The 25,604-nt window shown below is 38.3% G+C and overlaps 1 protein-coding gene across 15 annotated transcripts in view; it reads left to right on the forward strand.

The window, feature by feature from the left end:
* APC (APC regulator of WNT signaling pathway) overlaps positions 1-25,604 on the forward strand; it is a 123,253-nt gene that overhangs the window by 88,835 nt on the left and 8,814 nt on the right. For 8 of the 15 annotated variants that reach the window (XM_061158198.1, XM_061158200.1, XM_061158201.1 and 5 more), the window contains 8 exons: positions 8,234-8,332; positions 10,291-10,669; positions 12,385-12,480; positions 13,781-13,834; positions 17,352-17,491; positions 18,261-18,338; positions 18,858-18,974; positions 25,210-25,424. In XM_061158198.1, coding sequence (XP_061014181.1) covers positions 8,234-8,332; positions 10,291-10,669; positions 12,385-12,480; positions 13,781-13,834; positions 17,352-17,491; positions 18,261-18,338; positions 18,858-18,974; positions 25,210-25,424 — 1,178 coding nt within the window. Of the gene's footprint in view, positions 1-8,233; positions 8,333-10,290; positions 10,670-12,384; positions 12,481-13,780; positions 13,835-17,351; positions 17,492-18,260; positions 18,339-18,857; positions 18,975-25,209; positions 25,425-25,604 lie in introns of those variants that run through there. The other 7 variants (XM_061158208.1, XM_061158209.1, XM_061158204.1 and 4 more) reach the window with 4 other exon arrangements.

Consider the following 25,604-nt stretch of genomic DNA (forward strand, 5'->3'; position numbering starts at 1 on the left):
GATTTTTTAAAATACAGTTTCAACTAAGTTGATTTTAAGGAAATTTTCTTACTGTTGATATAAAATATTCCTTTAGTGTCTATAGATTACTTTTAATGATACTATTTATTTAGAAAGAACATGGTTCTATTAGTTCATTAAAATTTAAAGCTTAAAATGTCGCATACTTAATTTAAATATTTAAATTTACCACATTTAAACAAAAATATACTTCATTTTAATATTACTGGTCCACATTGTACTGGGTAATACTCTACAGATGGTAAATTAGGGCAAAAGAAATTATTTTCCAATAGTACATTCTGGTTCTTTGTCTACTACTTAGGGAGTTCTCTGGGAATATCATGTGTTCCTACACATATGTAGAAGGAAGTTCTGTCTTCTTGACAAAAACCTTTCTTTTTTTGCTTTAGGATTAAGACCCACTTTGGGGTCATATTTCAATTATTATATCCTTTAAAGCCTCACCTAGCCAATAAGCTCAATATTTATTTTTTTTAATTGAATTCCTATCTCATTTCTTATATCAGAATTTAACTCTGAATATATTAGATTTAATGTCAAAAATGAAAACTTTAAGAAACAGTTTACTTATTTGCCTATGTTGTGTCTTGGTCGTGACATGTGAGATCTTCCCTGCGGCATGCGGGATCTTCTGTTGCGCCGTGCAGGCCCAGAAGTCGTGGCCCTCGGGCTTAGTTGCCTTGCAGCATGTGGACTCTTAGTTCCCAGACCAGGGGGTCAAACTCGTATCCCCTGCATTAGAAGGCAGATTCTTAATCACTGAATCACCAGGGAAGTCCCCCAAATGAAAACTAATAGAAAGATTAAAAGGTAAGAAAATGAGGATAGAATTTTTATAATCATGAAGTGAGTAGGAAACCATAAAAGAACCATAGGTTTCATCTAGAAATGTAAGACTTTAGTGAGCCATAAAATCATAACAAACTTACGAGACAAAAACCAAGATCACATTGATGATGCTACAGCGACTTCCAGATCTTAATGTAGATAAGTGGTGTGTCTGTGAGACTGTGATCCAGTTATGCCAAAATCCCTTTACCTGTCAGACTCTTGGGGTTGGTTCTGTTGTTATTTGCTCCTGAGACAAAACAGTTGACACTAACAAAACTGAAAATAATTTCTTTGACTTTCTCAGGATCACAGTAATATGATCCATCAAGCTCCTACCCTAGTGCCCTTATCTCTACCACTGTGAGGAAGGGAGTTCATTGTACCTCACCTGGTTTCCTGCCCACAACCACTCTGCCAGAATGATCTTTCACGAGTAAATCACCCTCTTGGTAAAATCCTTTGTTGGCGTCCATTGGTTCTCAGAAAAAGACAAGCCTTACTACGACCTGTATAATCTGGCTCCTGCCTGAACTTGCCAGCTGTCTGTCACCCTTTGCTCTCAGCACTTCTGCCGCGCTGGCCCTTCAGGACTTCCCCTTGACAGCTTCCTCTGCTGCGGCATGCACACCGTCTGCACCCGCTCCCTCTTGTGCCTTCTCATCCCACTTCACTCGGTTAACAGCAGTTTGTGTGTGTCCAAACTTTGAGCGTGATTTCTCTCAAGAGGCTTGAACTGTTCACATCCCATTACAGGCTGTCCTCGCTTGTTCTTCTCACTTTGAAGACCACATTTGCAGTTTTATATTTATTTATGTGGTTATTTCTGTTCTCCCTACTAAATTGTAAGCTCCAGAAAGACAAAGATTCTTTCCAGTTTTATTCATTTTTATATCCCCACAGTCCCTGATGAATAGTAGATAATAGCAAGGAATATATGTAGGTTGGAAGGGATAACTAACATCCCTTCTAGAAAGAGGGATTTTTGATCTATGATTAATCTCCTTTGAACGTTAAATGAAAAGAGAAAGCTAGAAATAAATTATATGGGCTAGATCCCTACTTGCTTAGTATGTAACTTTGTGTGTAATTCATTTATGAATCGATCTCAGCTTTTCCATTTAATGTTTAGAACCAGATCTCTAGTGAGACAACCAGTAAGTAGTGATGAAGTTCAAACAAGACTGGGAAAGAGATGAAATGGTAGGAGAACCTTTTCCACTGCCAAAAATATGTTTTTAAACTTGTTATTATGGAAAATTTCAAATATATACAGAGGCAAACAGAGTAGTAATCTGCAGGTACCCTATATACTTTGTCCTCTGATTTTATTTTTGAAAAAGATCCCAGACATCATCATTTTTTGCTTACATATTAAATACTTCACTGTGTATTTCCAGAATATAACATTTTTTTAATTGAAATGTAGTTGATTCCTAATATTGTTAGTTTCAGGTATACAGCAGAGTGATTCAGTTATATTGTATTTTTCCAATTCTTTTCCATTTTAGGTTATTACAAGATATTGAATATAATTCCCTAGGGCTTCCCAGGTGGTGCTAGTGGTAAAGAACTTGCCTGCCAGTGCAGGAGACAAAAGAGATGCGGGTTTGATCCCTGGGTTGGGTAGATCTCCTGGAGGAGGGCATGGTAACCCACTTCAGTGTTGTTGCCTAGAGAATCCCACGGACAGAGGAGCCTGGCAGGCTATGGTCCGTAGGGTCACAAAGGGTTGGACCTGACTGAGGCGACTTAGCATGCACACATGCACATACTATAAAGTAAATCCTTGTTTATTTTATATATATCAAAGTGTATATATCTGTTAATCCCATACTCCTAATTTATCCCTCCTCCCATTTCCCCTTTGATAACCATAAGTTTGTTTTCTGTGTCTAAGAATACTTTCTTTTAAATTGAAAATACAATTGATTTACATTATTGTGTTAGTTTTAGCTCTACAGCAAAGTGATTCAGTAACATATACATATTTTTTGGATTATTTGTATCTGCTGATCCCATACCTTTAATTTGTCCTTCTCTGTCGTCTGTGGTAACCGTTAGTTTGTTTTCTGTGTCTGTGAGTCTATTTCTGTTTTGTATGTAGATATATTTGTATTATTTTTTAGACTCTATGTATAAGTGATCTCATATAATGTCTGTCTTTGTCTGACTCCCCTCACTTAGTATGGCATTCTCTAGCTCCATCCATGGTGCTGCAAGTGGCAGTATTTCATTCTTTTTTGTGACTTCTTAAACCATTGTATCTTCTTAAAACCATCATCTGTTGATGGGTACTTGGGTTCTTTCCATGTCTTGGTTATTATAAATAGTGTTGCTGTGAACATTTGGGTGCATTTATCTTTTCAGATTAGAGTTTTCATCTTTTTTGGATTTATGCCCAGGAGTGAGATTGCTGGATCATGTGGTAACTCTATTTTTAGTTTTTTAAGAAACCTCCAAACCATTTTTCATTGTGGCTGTACCAATTTATATTCCCACTAACAGTGTAGGAGGATTTCCTTTTCTCCACATTCTCTCCAGACTTTTTGCTTTGATGGTGGCCATTTTTAATTTGAATTTCTCAGTAATCAGTGATGTTGAGTGTTTCATGATTTGTTGGCTTTTTTGAAGGAATGTCTGTTTAGGTCTTCTATCCATCCTTTGATTTTGTTGCTTTTATTTTTTATTTTTATTTTTTTGATACTGAGTTGTATGAGCTGTTTGTACATTTTGGATATTGACTGTCAATCACATCACTTGCAAATATTTTCTCCCAGTCTGTAGGCTATGTTTCTGTTTTGTTGATAGTTTTCTTTACTGGAAAAAATCTTTTAAGTTTGACTAGGTCCCATTTGTTTATTTTTGCTTTTATTTGTTTTCCCTTGGGAGACTGATCTAAGAAAATATTGCTATAATTTGAGACTATGAGACTGTTTTGCCTATGTTTTCTTCCAGAAGTTTTATGGTATTATGTCTTATATATATGTCTTTAAAACAATTTGAGGGTTTTTTTGGCTTGTTTGTTTATGGTGTGAGGGTGTGTGCTGACTTCACTGATTTACATGTAGCTGTCCAGCTTTCCTAGTTTCACTGGCTGAAAAGACCGTCTTTTCTCCGTTGTGTGTTCTTACCTCCTTTGTCAAGGATTAATTGACTGTAGGTATGTGGGTTTACTTCTGGGCTGTCTATTCTGTTCTTTTGGTCTGTGTGTCTATCTGTCATGTTTTTGTACAAATACCATGCTGTTTTGATTCCTATAGCTTAGTAGTATTGTCTGAAGTCTCAAAGCACTCTGCAGATTTAATGAAATTTCCTGTCAAGATGCCTATGACATTTTTCACAGAACTAGAACAAATAATACTAAATTTATATGGAACCACAAAAGGCCCAGAATTGCTAAAGCAATCCTGCAGACAGAGGACACCTAGAATACATAACTATTGTGCCATTATTACACTCCCAAAGAAACTAGCAGTAGTTCCTCGGTAGCATCAGATAACTAGTCAATATTCAAATTTGCAGTTGTTTCATAAATGTCATAATTTTTAAATTTATTTGACACAAGGGCCGGATAAAGTTCATGCACAGAGATTGGTTAATGTGTCTTTGAAGTTTCTTTTAATCTATAGATTTCTTCTTTGTCTCTTAGATTTTTGCTATATATTTATTGAATAACCAAAGTTATTTGTCTTCTCAAGTTTTCCATAGTCTGAATTTTGCTAGGAACATCTGCATGGTGAAGTTTGACCTATCTCTCTGTCTTCTGTATTCCCTGTAAATTGGTATTTGGGTCTAGAAATGTGATCAGATTTGGTCTCAGGCCCTCATTCTATGGCTGAGACTTTCATAGGCAGCATAGTGGTCTTCCACCAGGAAGCACATAACACCTGGTGGGCTCTATTTTTGTGATATTAACAGCATTTATACTTAATGTCTAGCTTTATTAATTCACTAAGGGTTGTAGAATTAGCTGTAGTACTTTAATAAAGAGAAACTTCTCATCTGCTGTTGGACCACTTCCATGTACCATCTGTATGAAAAAAGGCAAGGTGAGGAGGGTGCTTGCTTCTTTTGCTGCTTCTCCCTCTCACGCAGTTTCACAGAGAGTTGGAGACCGTTGCTACCTTCATGGTGAACTTTTTAGAGTCACTTTGTTTTGTTTTTGAGTCCCTTCCTAAAGTGAGCAAGCAGATAATAGAAGAGGGATTTGTACCCAGCGAGTGTGGTTGAAATTGACTGTGTCCCAGCTGTACTGATTGAACTGCCAGGCACAGTCCTTCTTGGACCCCTCGGCACACATTTGAGCGCCTCTGATGGCAGTGGATATTGAACGGTGGATAAAGGAGGACCAGAACATAGAGAGGTGCTTGATTCTAATGTGTGTTGAAAAGGAGATGCAGGTCAGAAGCAACAGTTAGAACCAGACATGAAACAACAGACTGGTTCAAAATCTGGAAAGGAGTACATCAAGGCTGTATATTGTCACCCTGCTTATTTAACTTATATGCAGAGTACATCATGCGAAATGCCAGGCTAGAAGACTCACAAGCTGGAATCAGGATTGTTGGAAGGAATATCAGCAACCTCAGATATGCAGATGATACCACTCTGATGGCAGAAAGTGAAGAGGAACTAAAGAATCGCTTGATAAGGGTGAAAGAGGAGAGTGAAAAAGCTGGCTTAAAATTCAACATTCAAAAAATGAAGATCATGGCATCCTGTCTTATCATTTCATGGCAAATAGATGGGGAAAAGTGGGAACAGTGGCAGATGTTATTTTCTTGGGCTCCAAAATCACTGCGAATGGTGACTGCAGCCATGAAATTAAAAGACACTTGCTCCTTGGGAGAAAAGCTATGACCAACGTAGACAGCATATTAAAAAGCAGAGGCGTCACTTTGCCAACAAAGGTTCATATAGTCAAAGCTATGGTTTTTCCAGTAGTCATATATGGATGAGAGAGTTGGACTGTAAAGAAGGCTGAGCAGTGAAGAATTGATGCTTTTGAACTGTGGTGTTGGAGAGGACTCTTGAGAGTCCCGTGGACTACAGGGAGATCAAACCAGTCAATAGTAAATGAAATCAACCCTGAATATTCATTGGAAGAACTGATCCGGAAGCTCCAATACTTTGGCCACCTGATGCAAAGAGGCAAGTTATTGAAAAAGACCCTGATGCTGGGAAAGATTGAGGGCAAGAGGAGAAGGGGGTGAAGGAGGATGAGATGGTTGGATGGTATCACCAACTCAAAGGACATGAGTTTGAGTAAACTCCAGGAGATAGTGAAGGACAGCTTGGCATGCTGCAGTCCATGGGGTCACAGAGAGTCAGACATGGCTTAGCGACTGAACAACAATAACCATTTCTTACAGGTTACTGCTTCTCTGGTCCCTCTGAAGGATGTTGGTGCAGACTTAATCATAATAAAAAGGCCCAGGAAAGATTCTCAAGACTCAAGTTCTGGCTTGTAGGTAGTATGGGTATGGGAATGTTCTCTTGGAATCTCCTTATAATAAATCCATCTAAAAATAAATAAATAAATAAATAAATCCATCTAGGTTTCTAGCTAGAGAGTTTGGGAGAGCAGAGTGGAGAGTGTCCCAAAATCAAGAATCTGTATAGAAAGATACTAAGTCTGAAGCTTAAAGGTGATTTGATGTCTACACTGAAATGAATGTCAGAACATGTTTCATGGTAGACATGGGTTTTTCCTTGCTTTGTAATGTAACCTCTTGTTTCTCTTCTGTTTCAAACAATATGGTAGTTATCTATTGCTGCCTGACAAATGTAGCAGCTTAAATCAGCAACCATTTATTGCCTCTGTAGGTCAGGAATCCTGGTGCAGCTTAGCTGAGTACCTCTGGTTCAGGGTCTCTCCTAGGCTGCGGTTGCCATGTTGGCTGGGGCCACAGTCATTTCAAGATTTGATGAGGGGAGGATCTGCTTCTAAACTCACCATGTGACTGTTAGCAGGCCTCAGGTATCCAGGCTGTCGGCCAGTGGTATCATTTCTTGCCACCAAGGCCTCTACAAAGAGCAGTTCATAGTGTAGTATCTGGCATCCCTCAGAGAAGAACAAGAGAGGGTGTCCAGGATGGAAGCCACAGTCTTTGTAAACTTATCTTGAAAGTGACTTCTCATCATATCTACAGCAGTCTGTTTGCTAAAAGCCTTTCACAAAATCTGGCCCACACTTAAACACAGGAGTAGTTCATAAGGTGGTGAATTCTAGAAGACAAGGCTCCTTACGGGTTGTGTTACATCCTCACTACCAGAAACAGTCAAAGTAGTTAGATATCCTTAAAGACAGTATGCTTGCTTCAGCATAAGGAGTCATTCATTTCCTCCTGTAGATCAAAAGCAGCCCTTTGCCAAAATTTCCTTAAAAGTCTCCCACCTGCTCTCTTTATCTTGAGTCTTGTTCCCTCCACTCCATCCTCCTTATTGCAATCAGAAGAAGCTCTTAATCTCCAAGTCAGTCAGTCAGTTCTCTCTCTCTCTCTCTCTCTCTCTCTCTCTCTCTCTCTCTCTCTCTCTCTCTCTCTCTCTCTCTCACGCACACACACACATACACATTCTTTGTGACCTGCGCTTAGGGCCTCTGCCTCATCTGAGCTGCCATGTGGCTAACCCTCCTCTTTTTTAAGGAGACACCTCTTTGTCGTTCAAAATCAGACAGCCCTTTACTCTATAATCCTGAACTGAGTGCCCGCCATTCCTGTCTGTACACCTGGGTTCGTCAAAGCACTGTATGTTTACATGTTGAGCAACCTGTCTAGACTCCACATTGCAGTGAGGGTGGGGATGTCTTATTCACTTATGTTCCTACAGACTAGCATTGCACCAAGAAAGGACAGAAATGGTATGGACGTAACAAGCAGAAGATACTAAGAAGGGGTGGCAAGAATACACAGAAGAAGTGCACAAAAAAGACCTTCATGACCCAGATAACCACGATGGTGTGATCACTCACCTAGGGCCAGACATCCTGGAGTGTGAAGTCAAGCGGGCCTTGGGAAGCATTTCATCACTCAGTGGGGCTTGCTTCCAGCCAGTGTATATTTAACTGAATATGGTTTCATGCCTTTTGATTTGGGAAAGAATATTACTCTTAGAATGTCTTCAGTGTTTGGTTTCTTCTAGATTGTACTTTGTCTTTTATAACAGTTTTTTTTTTTTTTTTCCTTCAGTGTTTCTCTAAATTCTACTCAAGTTTATAGATAAAAATACTCATTTTGAGCAGTTATAAATGTTCACCCTTTAATGGTATATTTAGCTATTTACCCTGAAGACAGTTCATTTGGAGTATCTTAACATGAAGCTAGCTATGTTTATCTATAATCTAAATTATACTGTCTATAATTTGCTTAATTTCTAGGGTTCAACTACACGAATAGATCATGAAACAGCCAGTGTTTTGAGCTCTAGTAGCACACATTCTGCTCCTCGAAGGCTGACAAGTCATCTGGGAACCAAGGTAAGAGATTATAAAGCCTTGTTGCTAGAACTCTGAGTACTCTGTTAGAACATTCTTCATTCTTCTTTTAAATTTAGCTTAAGAATTCTTTTGTTTCCATCATCACAGTCTCTTAAAGAAATGACAGCCAGTTCTCTGTAAGCATCCTGAGGTGCAGCCCAAAGCTGGCTCGCTCCCCCAAGCCCTCCCCTCCCCGTGACTTTCTGCCTGGTTGCCCTGTCTGCAGTGGTGCAGCCCTCCACTTCCCACCCCGCTGCACAGTGACCGTCAGGGTCCTCGCAGCCTTCAGAGCTCTTCTTGGGCTTCCCTTCTTTACAGAACGTTTTCTGACCCAGGGCCCTCTCGCCTGCCCATGCAGTCTGTGTCTGCCTCCTTTGAATCACTACATTTGGAGCACGGGGACTGTTTTTTAAACAGTATATTTTCCGTTACATCTAAATACTTCCTTGTTTTCATAGCATATTCTACATACTCTTTCTTTACTTTAGTAATATAATGGCTCTGAGGAAAGCATTACTTAACTAATGTCGATATAAGAAATGAATTTTAGAGTAGCAGTGATATTATTAATATAAAGCTTAATCCTTTTAGTAACTCAATAGTTACTACCTGGGATCACTAAAATGCCAGTAACTGCTAAGAGTTGTACGTAAACTATCTCTGATCTTTTCCAAAACCCTTTGAATGTATTATTCTTGCCCCTCTTTTAAGTGAGAACACTGAAGCCAAAAAGATAGTAATTAAATTAGAATTCCACCCCAGTCCGTCCAACATGAGTAGTTTTTACTATAAAGAAAACCTTTCATATTTAAGAGTACTGTTACTTGAAAACTGGCAGCTTGAATACCATTTCCTTTTGGAGTGATTTTTGCATGATAATATTAAGACCTTACTACATTTTTGAATGCCAGTTACTGTCCTGTATACATGTGTGACTTTATTTAATCTTCACAAAGAAAACCCTACTAGGTAAATTACTCGGTTTTGCAGCTGAGACAGCTGGACCTCAGAGAACTCTGGTAACTTGGTTGTGTCACACAGCCCACTTGCAAATAGTGGGGTCACCAAGACATTGCCGGAAGTCTCACGGTGGCTAAAGTTGCCCCTGGTTTGGAACCACTGATTTATAGATATGATGCATTTCGATAATAGCCTCAACTCTCACGCAGTAGCTCTTGCTTTTAAGAAATGCAGTTGATCATAGGACAGGATGACTGCGTGCTATTTCCTGTTTCTGATCTGCTTCTGAGTAAATTCTTGGAATTTACAGTAAGGGAGTAATGATGCTTACCAGCTGCTTAAAAAAAAAAAATTAAGAATATTGACTTTGTATCTCTATATGATCAGGGATCATCCCTATATGATCCCTTTATGACAAAATACTTTTACATGTATAAGGGAGACATCATAATTTTAACAATATTATAATCTGGTGACAGTTAGCAATTGCTTAGAACCAGTACTTAGTCAATAGTAATTGTTAAAAAACATTTTCTCTTTACTGATTATGGTTGTAGATTTTAAAAAAGTAAAATTTTTAATTGTGTAAAGAATTTTAGATAAACCACATTTCTTGCACTGTATGTGTTGGTAGGTGTGTGTGTGTGTGGTGGGTGGGGGAGATGTGAGAAAGAGAAAAATCAGTTGATTGTCTTTCATTATGATAACAGATTATCACCCACCGATCCAGACAATAGCAGTTTAGATATGCAAGAACCTACTGTCTCCTTATGACTATATACTACCACTACTAATATTTACTCATAAAGAAGATGGTGATAATGATTATAGCAATATGGATTTTGAAATAATGCTCATTACTTCATCCTGGAAAGAGATTTTTGTTTTTGTTTCTGTTTTTGTTTGAGTTACAACTAACATCCCATTCATCACTTCATTGGAGTTGGCTTTTGGCTATTAAAGTCATAATTTTGTTTCTAAACTCATTTGGCCCACAGGTGGAAATGGTGTATTCATTGTTGTCAATGCTTGGTACTCATGATAAGGACGATATGTCGCGAACTTTGCTAGCTATGTCTAGCTCCCAAGACAGCTGTATATCCATGCGACAGTCTGGATGTCTTCCTCTCCTCATCCAGCTTTTACATGGCAATGACAAAGACTCTGTGTTGTTGGGAAATTCCCGGGGCAGTAAAGAGGCTCGGGCCAGGGCCAGTGCAGCACTCCACAACATCATTCACTCACAGCCTGATGACAAGAGAGGCAGGCGTGAAATCCGAGTCCTTCATCTTTTGGAACAGATACGAGCTTACTGTGAAACCTGTTGGGAGTGGCAGGAAGCCCATGAACAAGGCATGGACCAGGACAAAAATCCAAGTATGTTCCATATGGTGCATGTGATAAAGCAAATGTAAAAGTTTTTGAAATGAAAAGTTTTTTAATTAGGACGGTGTCTTTATGAATCAGAGTGGGAAATTCATATTAGCCACCTGCACTGCTCACATAGTTTAAAGCTTAATTTCTCTATTTCCCTAGAAAAAAAGTTAGCAAAGGAAAATGTTGTGTGCACTACAGTGCAACCAGAAAATAACAGAAAATCAAAGTAGACTTAAACAGTCATAGCATAGTTGATCTAGAAAGAACTTGAGCGATTATGTTCTCCTTCTCTTGAGATTAAGCTCAGGCAAGTGACTTTACATAAGTTCCTTCAGCTGTGAGTGACCAAGCCGTTCTCTTATATTTGCACATCGCGTTACTCAGTGGGTGCAGAGCTGTGTTATATCTGTTATTTGATCCTTACAACAACCTTGTGAAGTAGGAAGGGAAGATGTTATCATCTTCACTTTACAGATGAAGAGACTGAGGTTCAGAGAGGCCAAAAGACTTGCCTGTGGCTTCACAGGTCGTGGGTGGGGGATCCAGGACCAGAGCCCAGACCCCCGACCCTCAGCCCAGTGTCCTTCCCACTGCACCGTCTATCTCCAGGCCTTGGGGCCCCAGCTGCTGGGGTGATCAGCCACCCAGCTCTTTTCTCAGGGAGAAACCCTCTCCCCCAGGAGCAGGGATCATGGGAGTTGGGACCCTTGGGGAGATAACTTTACTTCATTCCTATAGGAAGAACCAAAAGCAGTAAGTATATAAGGTAAGACCTCCTTTCACCTGATAAGAACCCACACATAGACATACACACAACAGAGGACTATCGAGTCAGTATCTTGATTGGGGGAGCAGCAGAAAGACTGATGATGAGAACTTGATCTATAAAGATTTAGTAGATTTCTCTTAGGATTAGGTATAAAGGTGAATTTATTTAAAATTAAAAATTTTTCAACAGTAAGAATATAGCAGAAATGTCCTTTCTGTTTGTCCTAGGGCTAGGGAGAATTAATAAGTTGCTTTACTGGAAGAACATTATCTTTCTGGATTGTTTTCTTTGGCTGTCCACAATTATGTAATGACTTGTATTGTGTGCTCTTAATACCTGTTCTCAGAAAAGTTAAATAGAATAAATACTATTACTTCTGAAAAACAGACTTGGTTTTTAAATTTTTATTTCAAGTAACAGTTTTGAAACTTTATGCATAACACTAAGTGTGCAAGTACATTTTCTTAGACACTTTTCCTTTAAATTTTTATTTACTATTTGGTGTCTATATAATAAACTTTCTCTGCTAGAGTTGCACTAGGTTTCTCTATACATTTCTATACAGCCATGTGCCTTTCAGCTTTGAAAATAGAAATTATAAATAAATAGTTTTATACCAAAATGTTTTTATTATTTCAAATAACCAATATAATTTTTTTAAGTTATTAGTTGAATTATAGCATAAACCTACATAGGAGTTAGTCCAACAGACTTGGTGAAAGGCTGATGAGGGGTAAACATTTTTATAGAACCAAGAAAAGCCCTTTACCTATATTTTCCTTTCCCTGTGTATAGTAGTTATTCATCTCTTCAGCAAATACTTGTTGATTCACTAAGCTACCATGCATGAGAAGTATACCTGCAAACTCAGTATTTTTTAGGTATAATAAACATCACTACTTTGAGAAAACAAAGCATTATGGTTTATGTCAATTTTATTTTTCAGTGCCAGCTCCTGTTGAACATCAGATCTGTCCTGCTGTGTGTGTTCTAATGAAACTTTCATTTGATGAAGAGCATAGACATGCAATGAATGAACTTGGTAAGATAAAAATGTTTCTTAATGCCATAGAAGAATCCTGAAGATTTTTCGTCATTGTTGAATTAGGATATAAGGCCACTAACTTCTATTACCATCTGTTTCTTCCTTGTAGCAAGTGACTGGTTTCCAAAGAAGACAATGTCCTAAGTGACAGAAACTGCTCCCGTTTTATAGCCTAACTTGGGTTTTTAAAATCTTAGCCAGAGATGGGCAAAAATGAATAAATAAATGGGCCACTCTTGCCAATATTGTCAAGGTAGACTCTGGGTGACAGTTGGTGGGAGGGTAATTTGAATCGTTTTGAGATGTGATGATGTGGAGCTTTGTAATTATTCTTGAACTCAGTCACTTCTGATGGACACAGGAAGGAATTATTATTAAGATTCTCATTTATCTTCATGGTTATCCGTACTTTACTGGATTTTCATGATAAGCAGTGTGGTTGGTATCTCTGAAACTCGTTAATAATGGAAAAGCATTATTCTCTAATTTCTGTTAGAAAACATTCCATTAATTTTGGAAGGATTACTCTTGGTATGTGTTCTCACATACTCTGAACCTTACAGAACCTGCCTCTGTGGCCCCCATTTTTCATGTGATGGTTTCTCTTTGGTTTCTAGGTTCATTTTGCACATGTGGTATTTGTAAGTTGCATCATGCTGAGCCATCTCATGTGAACCTGGATCGCTGTAGTCGTGCCACAAGCAAGAAGCACGCACTGAGTCTCCATCTTGGTGTAGCCGTGCCCTTGCTTTTTGTGCTGTTTATGTTACCTTTCATTCCAGGCCCCGCTTTGCATCCCTGCCACCCTTACCATTTTCATCCATCATTTATCTTAAAAGTGACAAAGTTGTGAGTCTCTTAAGACACAGAGAACCTGAACGGCTGAGAATGAGTGCTGTCCCCTCGAGACCGTCATTTTGGGAGGCTGTGTGTACTTGGTCTCCGCCTGCCCCCAGCTGTACGTTTCTCCCCACAGGCCGTAGCCCACTTGATTCTCTTCCCTTATTCCCCAGGTTCCTGTGAAATTGAGTGTGCACTTGTGAGTTCTCCCCTCCTCAATACAAGCCAGCATTGGTGAAATTTCAAGTTTGGGTGGTTTTTTTGTTTTTTTTAACACTCATAATAATGAGAAAAGTAATGAACAAACAGGAAGACTAATCCAGTTTTAAGCTCCCACAAATGTTTTCTCTAAATGTCCCTGTGTTCCAATGAACTGTAGACTAGGACTGACCCACATTAATCATCTGAATTTCCAAGTGAAATCTAGACTCAGTATTTGTTCCTCTTCCTTCTTCAGGTAGGAAGGCTACCCGGGGCATTTCATCCCAGGAGCTAGGGCAGGGGCTTTCAGGTGAGGAGCAGGATGGGGCCTCTGGGGGTGTGACTGTGGGGATGTAGCCACAGGGGATTACCTTCTCACTCCTAGCCTCTGACTTTGCGTTGGAGCCAAAGAAGAAACAAGGTGTGTAGACTGTGGATAGATACAGTCAGGTAGCACAAGGGATCTGACAGGGAGGGACAGGAGGAAAGAAGTCCCAAGTAGATGAAGAAAAATTCCTAAGCCCAGTCAGCTAGGACTGTCTTTTGTAGATGCAAGAAAATTCTACAACCATTAGGGTCATTTAAGTTTGCAACTATTAGTGTTGCAAGTTTTAGACTGTGATACCAGGAATGTACACATTTATTAATTTCCAACTCCGTCCTAGAAACTGTGCTAGGCACTAGGTAACAAAAATGAAATCCAGTAAGTGGCCCAGGTGATTCTTATGATCAGGAAAGTTTGTGAAACTACCAATATATAGAATATTGTTGCTGAACCCTACTTATTTTAGAATGAGGTATTTCATGCTAATGGTGACTGTCTAAACCAAGTAAAAGAAAAGTAATATACTTTTAAAAAATTCTGTCATCTTTCTATTATCTTGTTTTGATAAGTTTAAGAATTTTGGTAAATGTCACCTGAAGACATTGATCATCTACTATCTATAAGGTTATAAGATACCGTACAAGATAATATTTGGTTCATCTGGACCACTATTCTCTAACACATACACAAAGAAAATGTGGAAGGATGTGCTCATGACCTTTACATTACCTTGAAACATTCTAGTATTTCTTAGGGCAACCAATTTTTTTCCTATCTGTCATGAATTCACATCATATTTTTGTGAATCCATTTTTAAAGTGTATAGATTCTTTGCCTTAAAGTTCACTGGAAGTTTTTTTTTTTTTGTTAACTCCTGGAAATCATAAAGGGTCTCTCTCTTTTATCTAATACGCTAAGTTTTATTGAATGTTCTTTTTTCATTAGCACGTTCTTCATCATTTTATTGGCATTAATCATGTTGTTCCTTAATCACTGTTTTCAGAATCAAGTCCTAATATTTTTGGTTTTTCCGTACAAAAGTAGTCAAGGGCCTTCTTGGGAGGTTCTTGAGATTATTTCACATGTTACTTTCTTAGAACAGTGTCACATATGCTGCTGCGCCAGGCAGGATTTTATGTAGGCATGAAGCAGAGTGTGCTCTGTATGGCTTTGATGGTCCGCTTTGTAATTCTCAACATTTGTTGATCTGATCAGTACACAGGGCCACTGTCTTTAAGTCAACAGTGACTCCCAGGTCTGTTTCCTAGTCAAGACAATAGTTCCTCCTTTACTGAAGGATTAAATAGTGGAATTTTCTGAAGCTCTGTACTAGGCTTTCTTCCACTCTCCCTAGGCTATATACTCTACTACATGGCTTCCCTGACCATGTTTTTCAAACTCACATCTTAATCCACGTTCTCTCTCCTGAGATTTACACACATTTTCTTACTGCTCCTCCAGGATTTTCACCGAGATGATTTTTCAGACATTTCTGACTCAACTGACGGAAACTGAGTCTTGTCTCCTCCATCCCCAAAACTGTCTCTTGACCAGGGTTCCTTTTCTCAGACGGTAGCCTTTCCGTCACCCCACTTGCTGAAGCCAGTCTTAGACTCTTGGACTCTATTCCTGTTTCTTGGACTCTATTCCTGTCCCCTGTATCTGCTAACTGCTTTAATTCTGGCTCTTAAATACATCTTACACCACTGCTATTCTTTTATCCCCGGCACAAGCAAAGCCTCTTTCTTCACTCCTAGTCTCCCATAGTTTGTCTTACCTGGCTCCCCACTTCCAATCGTAATCATTTCTATAGCCTTAATCTGTTTAGAACATACATCTGATTATTCTTTTCTCCTGCATTAAATCCTTGGTGAGGTACATAAAGTCTCGTATTACCTGGCATTTTTGTAGCCTCTCCTCGTTGCTGTATGTTAATGTTTCAGGCCCAGCAGCCCTTACACATGCTATTTTATCTGCCTGAAATGCTTCCTTACTGTTTCTCCTCTACCCTTTGTAGATAGTCATTCATCCTTTAAGTCTCAAGTTAAACCTTAGTTCCTCAGCCACTTTCTTGATCCTTCCAGTCTACGTTAGGTTTGCCTGTTATCACGCCCCGTGCTTCTTCACAATCATGACATTTAAATTAGTTGTTCGATGGCTGTCTGTGCTAATCTGTAAGCTCCATAGAGACATTGGTTGTTTTGTTCATTGGCTGTTTTGTTCATGGGCTGTTTATCTTTCCCATCATCATGGGTGGATGGAGGAAAATCTTCCTAAATATGGTTTCGGATTTTCCTTAACCAAAATAATTTTTATTTACCTACATTCAGACTTATCTGTCACTGGTGCCAGTTATAAAGATTTACACAACTGTTCCAAGAGTTAAATCCCTGGCTTGGCATTCTTCACCAAAAATTGAACTTGGTCTGTTTTGCAAACTTGCTGATTGCTCTGCATACAGATCCTTCTAGATCATTTACAAAAATAATGAACGTACAGATCCTCTTTCAGATTAATGACCTGACAGTCTAGACTTATAGTATCCAAGAATTACCTGTTTATATTCATCATCTCTTTTTCTTCCTTAGCTACTTCTCTGACAAAACAATATCTCCGGTTTTATAATGATTAATATTGATGATGAATAATATTTTGAATAACCTTCATATGCATTTTTCTTTTTCTTTTTATTCACTCCCTCACCATTTTGCTTCACCTTTTGTCCTGCTGTTTTGTGTTGTCTTTCTACTGCCCCTTCCTTTATGTCTTTTCCTTTCCTTTCCCTTCATTTTTCTCCTTGCCTTCCTACTGTTGACCACTGTGGACATTGTTAAGTATACCCAGTGGTGGGAATCAAGGGGAAGGAAAATACTAAATCCTAGTATTGGTATTTGACACTTTGTGTGTATCAAAGAAAAGTAAGAACTTAAAAAAAAAAAAAAAACATAAAAATGGTTCTATACAGCTTAGTAATAAGTTGAACAGGTAATTCTGTTTCATAGAAAAAATATAAGCTTTGCTTCATGCACTATTTCACTTAGAAGTTTTAGTATTCCTAATGATACTAAAAATTATTTTGGAGATAAAAATATATTAAAGTAATTAGGCCACAGTGTGTGACAGTGAAGAATGTTTATAAAGTCCTAGTAATAAAGTTATCTTTTTCTGCTTACATTCAAGAGGACCTAATCGTAGAAAATAGTCTTCTTATTCCTTGACAGGATACAGTGTATTGCAGTAAACAGAGTATAATATTCATCTTATTCAGTAAGACAAGGGGCTGGAGGGTGGAGAAACTGGCAGAAAATGAAATAGTTGTCACTTGTACTTGATAAGTATATTACACAAGAGTGCTTCATAATATTTTTTGTAGCTTGTAATTCTGAAGACAGAAACCATATATTCTCATTCTTTGAGATTTTTCTCTAGTAATTTATAAACTTGGTAACCATTTGTGTTATTTTAGATTATTGTCTTTTTCCTCTTGCCCTTTTTAAATTAGGGGGACTACAGGCCATTGCAGAATTATTGCAAGTGGACTGTGAAATGTATGGGCTTACTAATGACCACTACAGTATTACTTTAAGACGATATGCAGGAATGGCTTTGACAAACTTGACTTTCGGAGATGTAGCCAACAAGGTATGTTTTATAAGATCCATTTCTTAAGATAGCAAGATAGCTCTTTTTTTCCATACAGACTACTTTTCACTTTCTTTTTTGTCACTGTCCTCGTTAAACACTGACTAATAAAAACCTGTACTTTATATTCCACTGCAATATCCTTACTCATTTGATGTGTAATGCCTAAACAAAGGCAAAAGATGGAACACAGAAGTGAATTTATGTAATCACACTTATAATTCTGTTCCTGGGCAGACTTCCCTGGTGGTCCTGCAGTTAAGACTCCACTTTTCCACTATAGGGAGCACAGGTTCAATCCCTGATTGGGGAACTAGGATCCCATGTACTGCCTAGTGAGGCCAAAAAGTAATTTAAAAAAAAAAAAATACTGTTCTTGGGAATGATAGTAAAAAATCTGGAAATCTTGATGATTGGTGCAAGTGTCAGACACATATTAGTTCCATCCAAATAAAAGACTTTACATTCAAACCCTTTTCTTATCGTTTCTTATCATTTATTCACTTTATTTTTCCAGTTTGCCAAGAAAGGAATGAATATTGCAAAGGATTAGGAGGGTATTTGTCTTTCATTTATGTAATTTATGGTTCTGGTTCTTTTATGGCATTAGGATTAAAATGAGACAGTTGAAACTTGATTTGACGCTTACTGGTCACAAACAGAGCACAGCCCCAGGCGGCCTTGTCACTAACCCTGTGTAATCCTTGACGCTGCAGGCTACCCCCTGCTCTGTGATGTCACTAACCGTGTGTAACCCTTGACGTTGCAGGCTACCCTCTGCTCTATGAAGGGCTGCATGAGAGCACTCGTGGCTCAGCTAAAGTCTGACAGTGAGGACTTGCAGCAGGTACTTCTAAGAATTCCACGTGTTCTTCTTGGATGTTAGTGCTTAATACCCTGATTTAGATTAACTTAAGCTGTGACTCAGTATTTAGCATCTCATGTTTAAATTGTGGCTACATTAACACCGGAATAGAGGAGAAGAATTTTATTGTAGACTTCCTTCTGGCTCTGTAGTAGCTTTAAGAAGAAATTTATTTATTAATAGATTTCTACTCTTACTTTTGGGCTTCCCAGGTGGTGCCTGTGGTAAAGAACCCACCTGCCAGTGCAGGAGACATAAGAGACACGGGCTTGATCTCTGGGTCGGGAAGATCCCCGGAGGAGGGGATGGCAGTCCATTCCAGTATTCTTGCCTGGACAGTCCCGTGGACAGAGGAGCCTGCTGGGCCACAGTCCATAGGGTTGCAAAGAGTCAGACACAACTGAAACAACTTAGCACTCTTACTTTTAACATTAAGAGCAAGAAAGCAACCAGTATGAATAATTTTATAAACAAACTCTTCTAAAATTGATCCATTTGCAGGTTATTGCAAGTGTTTTGAGGAACCTGTCTTGGAGAGCAGATGTAAATAGTAAAAAGACTTTGCGTGAAGTTGGAAGTGTGAAAGCACTGATGGAATGTGCTTTGGAAGTGAAAAAGGTACCTTTGAGAACATTTGGTGTTACCATATGCATTTCATCTTTGGATACTTTCTCGCTGCCCTCTCCCGCCTCTGAAACTCACTCATTTCTGACCCTCTTAAGAGCTTACCAGTCCCTAGACTTAGACTGCTCCAAACTTTGCAAGTATTAAGGCAGACGAAACTGTACAAGGTGACCTAGTGTAAATCAGGGTTTTTCAGACTCAGCTCTGTTGACACCTTGGACAGGTAAGTCTTTGTCTGGGGGTACTGATGTGTGCCTTGTAGGATGCTCAGCAGCATTCCTGGCCTTTGCCCACTAAACACTGACAGGCCACCCCCCTCAGTCATAATCATCAGAAGTGTCTCCATTTATTACCAGACGGCCGCATAAGGGAAACGGGACAGAACCACCCCTAGGTGATTCCTTGCTGCCCAAATCCCAATCTCCCAGAGTCCCCAGAATTTTGATAGTCACCTTATAGAGGTAATCAGACCCAAAGATGAAAAATCCATCAAATAATAATTTTTTTACAAAAGGAAGTAATATCCAGGTGGGATATCTACTTTAGAAACTAAGCTGATTTTTTTTTTTAATTGAAATTTGCGAAGAACTAAGCTAAGCCAGTCTCTTTAGCTAATCTGAGCTTCCTTTCACCCAACCAGCCCTCCTTGACCCAGAGCCTACATTTTTTTCTTCAGAATTTCCTTTTCAGTCTGGGGCTTTTTTTTTTATTTATGTATTTTTTTCTAAATTACATCATTTTATACCTGGAAACTCCCAAGAAAATCAACTGGAAAATTATTAGAAGAAAAATATTGTTAAGTAACTGGCTATAAAGATAATGTTCAAAGGTGGTCAGGAGGTACAAACTTCCAGTTATAAGATAAATGCATACTAGAATGTAATATACAATATGATTAATGTTATTAACACTACCATATCATTATATGTGAAAATTTTTAAGAGAGTAAGTCCTGAGTGCTCATCACAAGGAAAAAGTTTTCTATTTCTTTCATTGTGTATGTATATATACATATATATATATATATATGAGATAACAGATGTTCACTGAACTCACTGTGGTAATCATTTCATGATGTATGTAAGTTAAATCATTATGCTGTATACCTTAAATAGTGTCACATGTCAATTATGTCTCAAAACTGGGAGAAAACAATACTGTCCAAATATACTCAGGATTTGCATAGAGATACCTTTAGAACACTGCTGAATCAGCAGGACACTTGTACTTACACTGTAGAAAAAAAGATTATGAATGGCCAGTAAGCACTACTCAACATGATTAGTCATCAGGGAAATACAAATTACAACTATGCGATACCATTACACATATTATATTGGTTAAAATTTTTAAAATTGACCATGTGTTGTCAAAGATGTTAAACAGCTGAAATTCTTATGCACTGCTGGCAGCAAAGTTAAATGGTATACAAGCATACCTCACTTTATTGCAGTTTGCAGATACTGCATTTTTGGTAAATTGAAAGTCTGTGGCAACCCTGCACTAAGCAAGTCTTTTAGTGCCATTTTCCCAACAGCATTATTTTTCAGTTAAGGTATGTACATCTTTATACATAATGCTGTTGGACAGTTAATACAGTATAATGTAAATGTAACTTTATATGCACTGAGAAACCAAAAAAATGGTATGACTTGCTTTATTGCAATATTTGCTTTATTGGAGTGGTCTGGAACCATGCAATATCTCTGAGGTCTGTCTGTCCCACTTGAGAGCACTTTTGGCAGTGTTTTAAAATTAACATTTACCTGCCATACAGCCTGGCCACCCATGAGGAACAAAAACTTAAATTTACACAAAGACACACAGATGTTCACATAAAGATTATTTGTGATGGCCAAAACCTAGGGAAAAAAATCTAATGTCCATTAGTAGGTAAATGGATACACAAATTGTGGAATACTATTTGGCTATATAAAAAAAAGAATGAACTATTGATACCTGCAATAATCTGTTATGTCAGAAATCGGAACAGTAGTTGCCTGGGGTTGGGGGTGGATTCCAAGGGGTATGAGGAAATTGAAGGAGGATCAAAGTACAGTTTATTGGTCGCTTTAATAATACCTTACTAAAATTATACAAAAAAGTAGTGCCATGTACACTTTAAGACTCCTTTCTAGTCAACCTTGTGTATTTTCAGAAAGATGTTTTTGTATACATTATTTGTATATGTTATTGGAACTTGTATTGCAGCTGAAGAGCTCACTTTATTATCACTCAGGGACCTCAAAGATCTACATACAAACCAATTGCTACATACCAAGAAAGTTAGATTAACAGACAGCCTACTGAAAAGTGTAAAAGATTTTAATAAATGTCGACATAGCCTGTTTTGTAAAGGAAGAGTAGATCATTTCTCTCTCATAGATGAGAGAGAATCATTAAAGACCGTTTCTCCCTAAATTCATCTATAAATTTTTTTTTTCTTTTTATTAGTTGGAGGCTAATTACTTCACAACATTGCAGTGGGTTTTGTCATACATTGACATGAATCAGCCATGGAGTTACATGTATTCCCCATCCCGATACTCCCTCCCACCTCCCTCTCCACCCGATTCCTCTGGGTCTTCCCGGTGCACCAGGCCCGAGCACTTGTCTCATGCATCCAACCTGGGCTGGTGATCTGTTTCACTATAGATAATATGCATGCTGTTCTCTCGAAATATCCCACCCTCGCCTTCTCCCACAGAGTCCAAAAGTCTGTTCTATACATCTGTGTCTCTTTTTCTGTTTTTGCATATAGGGTTATCATTACCATCTTTCTAAATTCCATATATATGTGTCAGTATGCTGTAATGTTCTTTATCTTTCTGGCTTACTTCACTCTGTATGATGGGCTCCAGTTTTATTCATCTCATTAGAACTGATTCAAATGAATTCTTTTTAACGGCTGAGTAATATTCCATGGTGTATATGTACCACAGCTTCCTTATCCATTCATCTGCTGATGGGCATCTAGGTTGCTTCCATGTCCTGGCTATTATAAATAGTGCTGCAGTGAACATTGGGGTGCACGTGTCTCTTTCAGATCTGGTTTCCTCAGTGTGTAGTATGCCCAGAAGTGGGATTGCTGGGTCATATGGCAGTTCTATTTCCAGTTTTTTAAGAAAAATTCATCTATAAATTTTTAATGTAAGCCCACACCGAGGAAACCAGAATTGAAAGAGACACTTGTACCCCAATGTTCATCACAGCACTGTTTATAATAACCAGGACATGGAAGCAACCTAGATGTCCATTGGGAGACGAATGGATAAGAAAGCTGTGGTACATACACACAGTGGAATATTACTCAGCTATTAAAAAGAATGCATTTGAATCAGTTCTAATGAGGTGGATGAAACTGGAGCCTATTATACAGAGTGAAGTAAGTCAGAAAGAAAAACACCAATACAGTATGTTAACTCATATATATGGAATTTAGAAAGATGGTAACGATGACCCTATATGTGAGACAGCCAAAGAGACACATGTGAAGAACAGACTTTTGGAATCTGTGGGAGAAGGCGAGGGTGGGATGATTTGAGAGAATAGCATTGAAACATGTATATTATCATATGTGAAACAGATTGCCAGTCCAGGCTCGATGCATGAGACAGAGTGCTCAGGGCTGGTGCACTGGGCTGACCCTGAGGGATGGGATGGGGAGGGAGGTCTGAGGGGGGTTCAGGACGGGGACACATGTACACCCATGGCTGATTCATGTCAGTGTATGGCAGAAACCACTACAGTAGTGTAAAGTAATTAGCCTCCAATTAAAATAAATTAATTTAAAAAATTAAATTTGAACTTCCCTGGTGGCTCAGACGGTAAAGTGTCTGCCTACGATGTGGGAGACCCGGGTTCGATCCCTGGGTCAGGAAGATCCTCTGGAGAAGGAAATGGCAACCCACTCCAGTACTCTTGCCTGGAAAATCCTGTGGATGGAGGAGCCTGATAGTGTACAATCCATGGGATTGCAAAGAGTCGGACACGACTGAGCAACTTAAAACTAATTTAAAACTGAGCAAACAAAACTAATTTAAAAAAAAAAAAATTTTTTTTTTTTTTTAATGTAAGCCCAATATTGGAAAAACTAGCCCATCAGAAAGTTACAATATCCAGTTCTGACTTGGTCTTGCTCTGGTTAATGGTATTAGATTTTATTTTTTCCATCTTTTTCTACATTCAGTGCAACAGCCAATATGAACATTCTTTCTCTTTTTAACTTGTCATCTCTTCATTCTCAACTTTATTTACTCCTCACAGCCACAAGAACCAAAGCTACCTCCCATATTCCCCAGGCCCTGCGTCCTTTTCACCCCATGTCCTGGTGCTTCCTCTTCCTCCACCTGCGCCCTGTGCTCTGGGCGTTGCTGCTTACTCAGAACTGCTCGTCCGTTACTCTGGCCCTACATACTTTCTCTACTGCTTGTAGAGAAGGAGGCTTTTTTAATGTTTCACTTATCTGTAAGAAGCCCGATGTTTTGAAAATAAAAATGTTCATTTTCATTGCTTCTTCCAACTTCTTCAGAGAGTCTCCTGTAACAACCAAAGCCCTGAACAAGCAGTCTAGTAGTCATTTCATTCATTTCTTAACTGGCCACATCTTGCTCAGTCCTTTGTAAATTTGCTGCCAACAAAAATCTAGATTTATAGCTTAACTAGGGTATCACTTTTCTACCTGTACCTGTATTTGATACTTTTTGATCACATACCTTACTGAATCTCCTCCCTTTGTTTTTACCACCTATACTTCCAACATCTAATTGTTTCATCTTGTCTCCTCTAACTATAAAGCTCCTTTGAAACAAAACCCTTGGCCCCTACATGTAGTCCCAAAGAGAGCAACTTCTGTTTTCCTACCTTAAACTCTCATCTCTAGGTCAGTTGTAAGTTTAGCTCACTCCTCTAAACTGTTGCCATTTTTTCTGATCTCAAGATACTTTGTCCCATTTCCTCAATCACATTATAATTAAAATTGAGCTATTGTCCTTTTCACATCTTCAGTGGTGAATGCATTTCTTCTCTGCCTCATGGTAAATAGTATCTATTTTATTCATTTAATATCCTGAAGAAGAGAATACAATGGCTCTTGATTGGGCTGAGCCCAAAATGTTTGCCATGACATTCAGGGCCGTCTTTTCCCTGTCTGACCTTACTTCCCATACTGTCCCAATGTGGATTTGACTTCTTCTGTGTCTTCTTTCTGTTATTTACTCTTCCCTTGCTTATTCCCACTTCCATGCCTTTACTCATTCTACTTCCCCTGCCTCCTCTGAAGGTACATGTCTTTTTATCTGCAGAGCTGCTCTCCCCCAAAAATTATTTCATTTATTTGACTTAAGTTTCCATGGCAGTTTTCATTAGAGCCCTTGATTTTAAGTATAGTGTTACTTTTTTCCCCCAAAGTAAACAGTACCTTCAAAGCAAGTGTCAGTTGCTCTGTTTGTATCTTCTAGAGTACCTGTAACTGTGATAGGCACAGAGTAGGTTTCTAATGAATGTTCCTCTATTCCCTGATTGATTTTTAGTAAGAAGAGTGATGTCAGGAGCATGGCAAGTTTTAACCAAACATCCTTAATTGTATACTCAAAGTGTCTTCTCTGGCAGTTATAAATTGACAGTTTACTATGATACTGTACATCAGGGAGTTCTCCTTTTTATAATGACTTTGTTTCTTTGAGGATTTTAAGAAATTGGAGTATTTCCAGTATTCTTCCATTTTAATAAATTGTTACTTTTGCATCAACCACACATAAATATGGATGTGTCTTTTTATACAAACAACAATATTGTACATACTTCTCTGCAACGTGCTCTTTTCATTTAATGATAGGTCTGAATATCTTTTCAAATCAGCATAGAGAGGGTTTTTTCTAGTTTATAGTATCCTGAAAATGTTATCTTTTCAGAATGCGCATCAGTTGTTTCATTTTCTAATATGAACTTCCTTGAGATAAGTGTGTACCATCTAAACATTTCACGTTCATTGTTTAGATGAATGTGATGGTCATTGTTTTAATATTGTGTTCTGCTTGTTTCATGGGGATATCACTGTCTTAAGTTCTGTTTGGTATTTTATGAAAGTTTTTTTAAGTGAGGCGTTCCTAATGCTTTACCAGGGGATGTTTAAAAAAAAGAGAGCTTTCTCTATAGAAGTAAGCATAGAAGTTCTAAGAGTTATAGTTACAGCTCTTAACTAGATGACATATATTCTGTTTCTTGATAGGAATCAACCCTCAAAAGCGTACTGAGTGCCTTATGGAATCTGTCAGCACACTGCACGGAGAATAAAGCTGACATATGTGCTGTAGGTGGTGCGCTTGCCTTTCTGGTTGGCACTCTCACTTATCGCAGCCAGACAAATACTTTAGCCATTATTGAAAGTGGAGGTGGGATATTACGGAATGTATCCAGCTTGATAGCTACAAATGAGGACCACAGGTAAATACAGAGTTTTATGTTACTTTTAAATGAATTTGTAAGATTCATCTTCAGAAAGACTTAACTGAGCAGTGTTTTGTGTAATTATGCAAGTTCTGAGCCAAATTACATTTATGACAATGAAACTATAACTATTAATACCTGATTTATTCATTAACATTTATGCTAATAAAAGTTCAT

This window comes from Dama dama, chromosome 12 (assembly GCF_033118175.1).
Source record: "Dama dama isolate Ldn47 chromosome 12, ASM3311817v1, whole genome shotgun sequence".
Classification (NCBI taxonomy): Eukaryota; Metazoa; Chordata; class Mammalia; order Artiodactyla; family Cervidae; genus Dama; species Dama dama.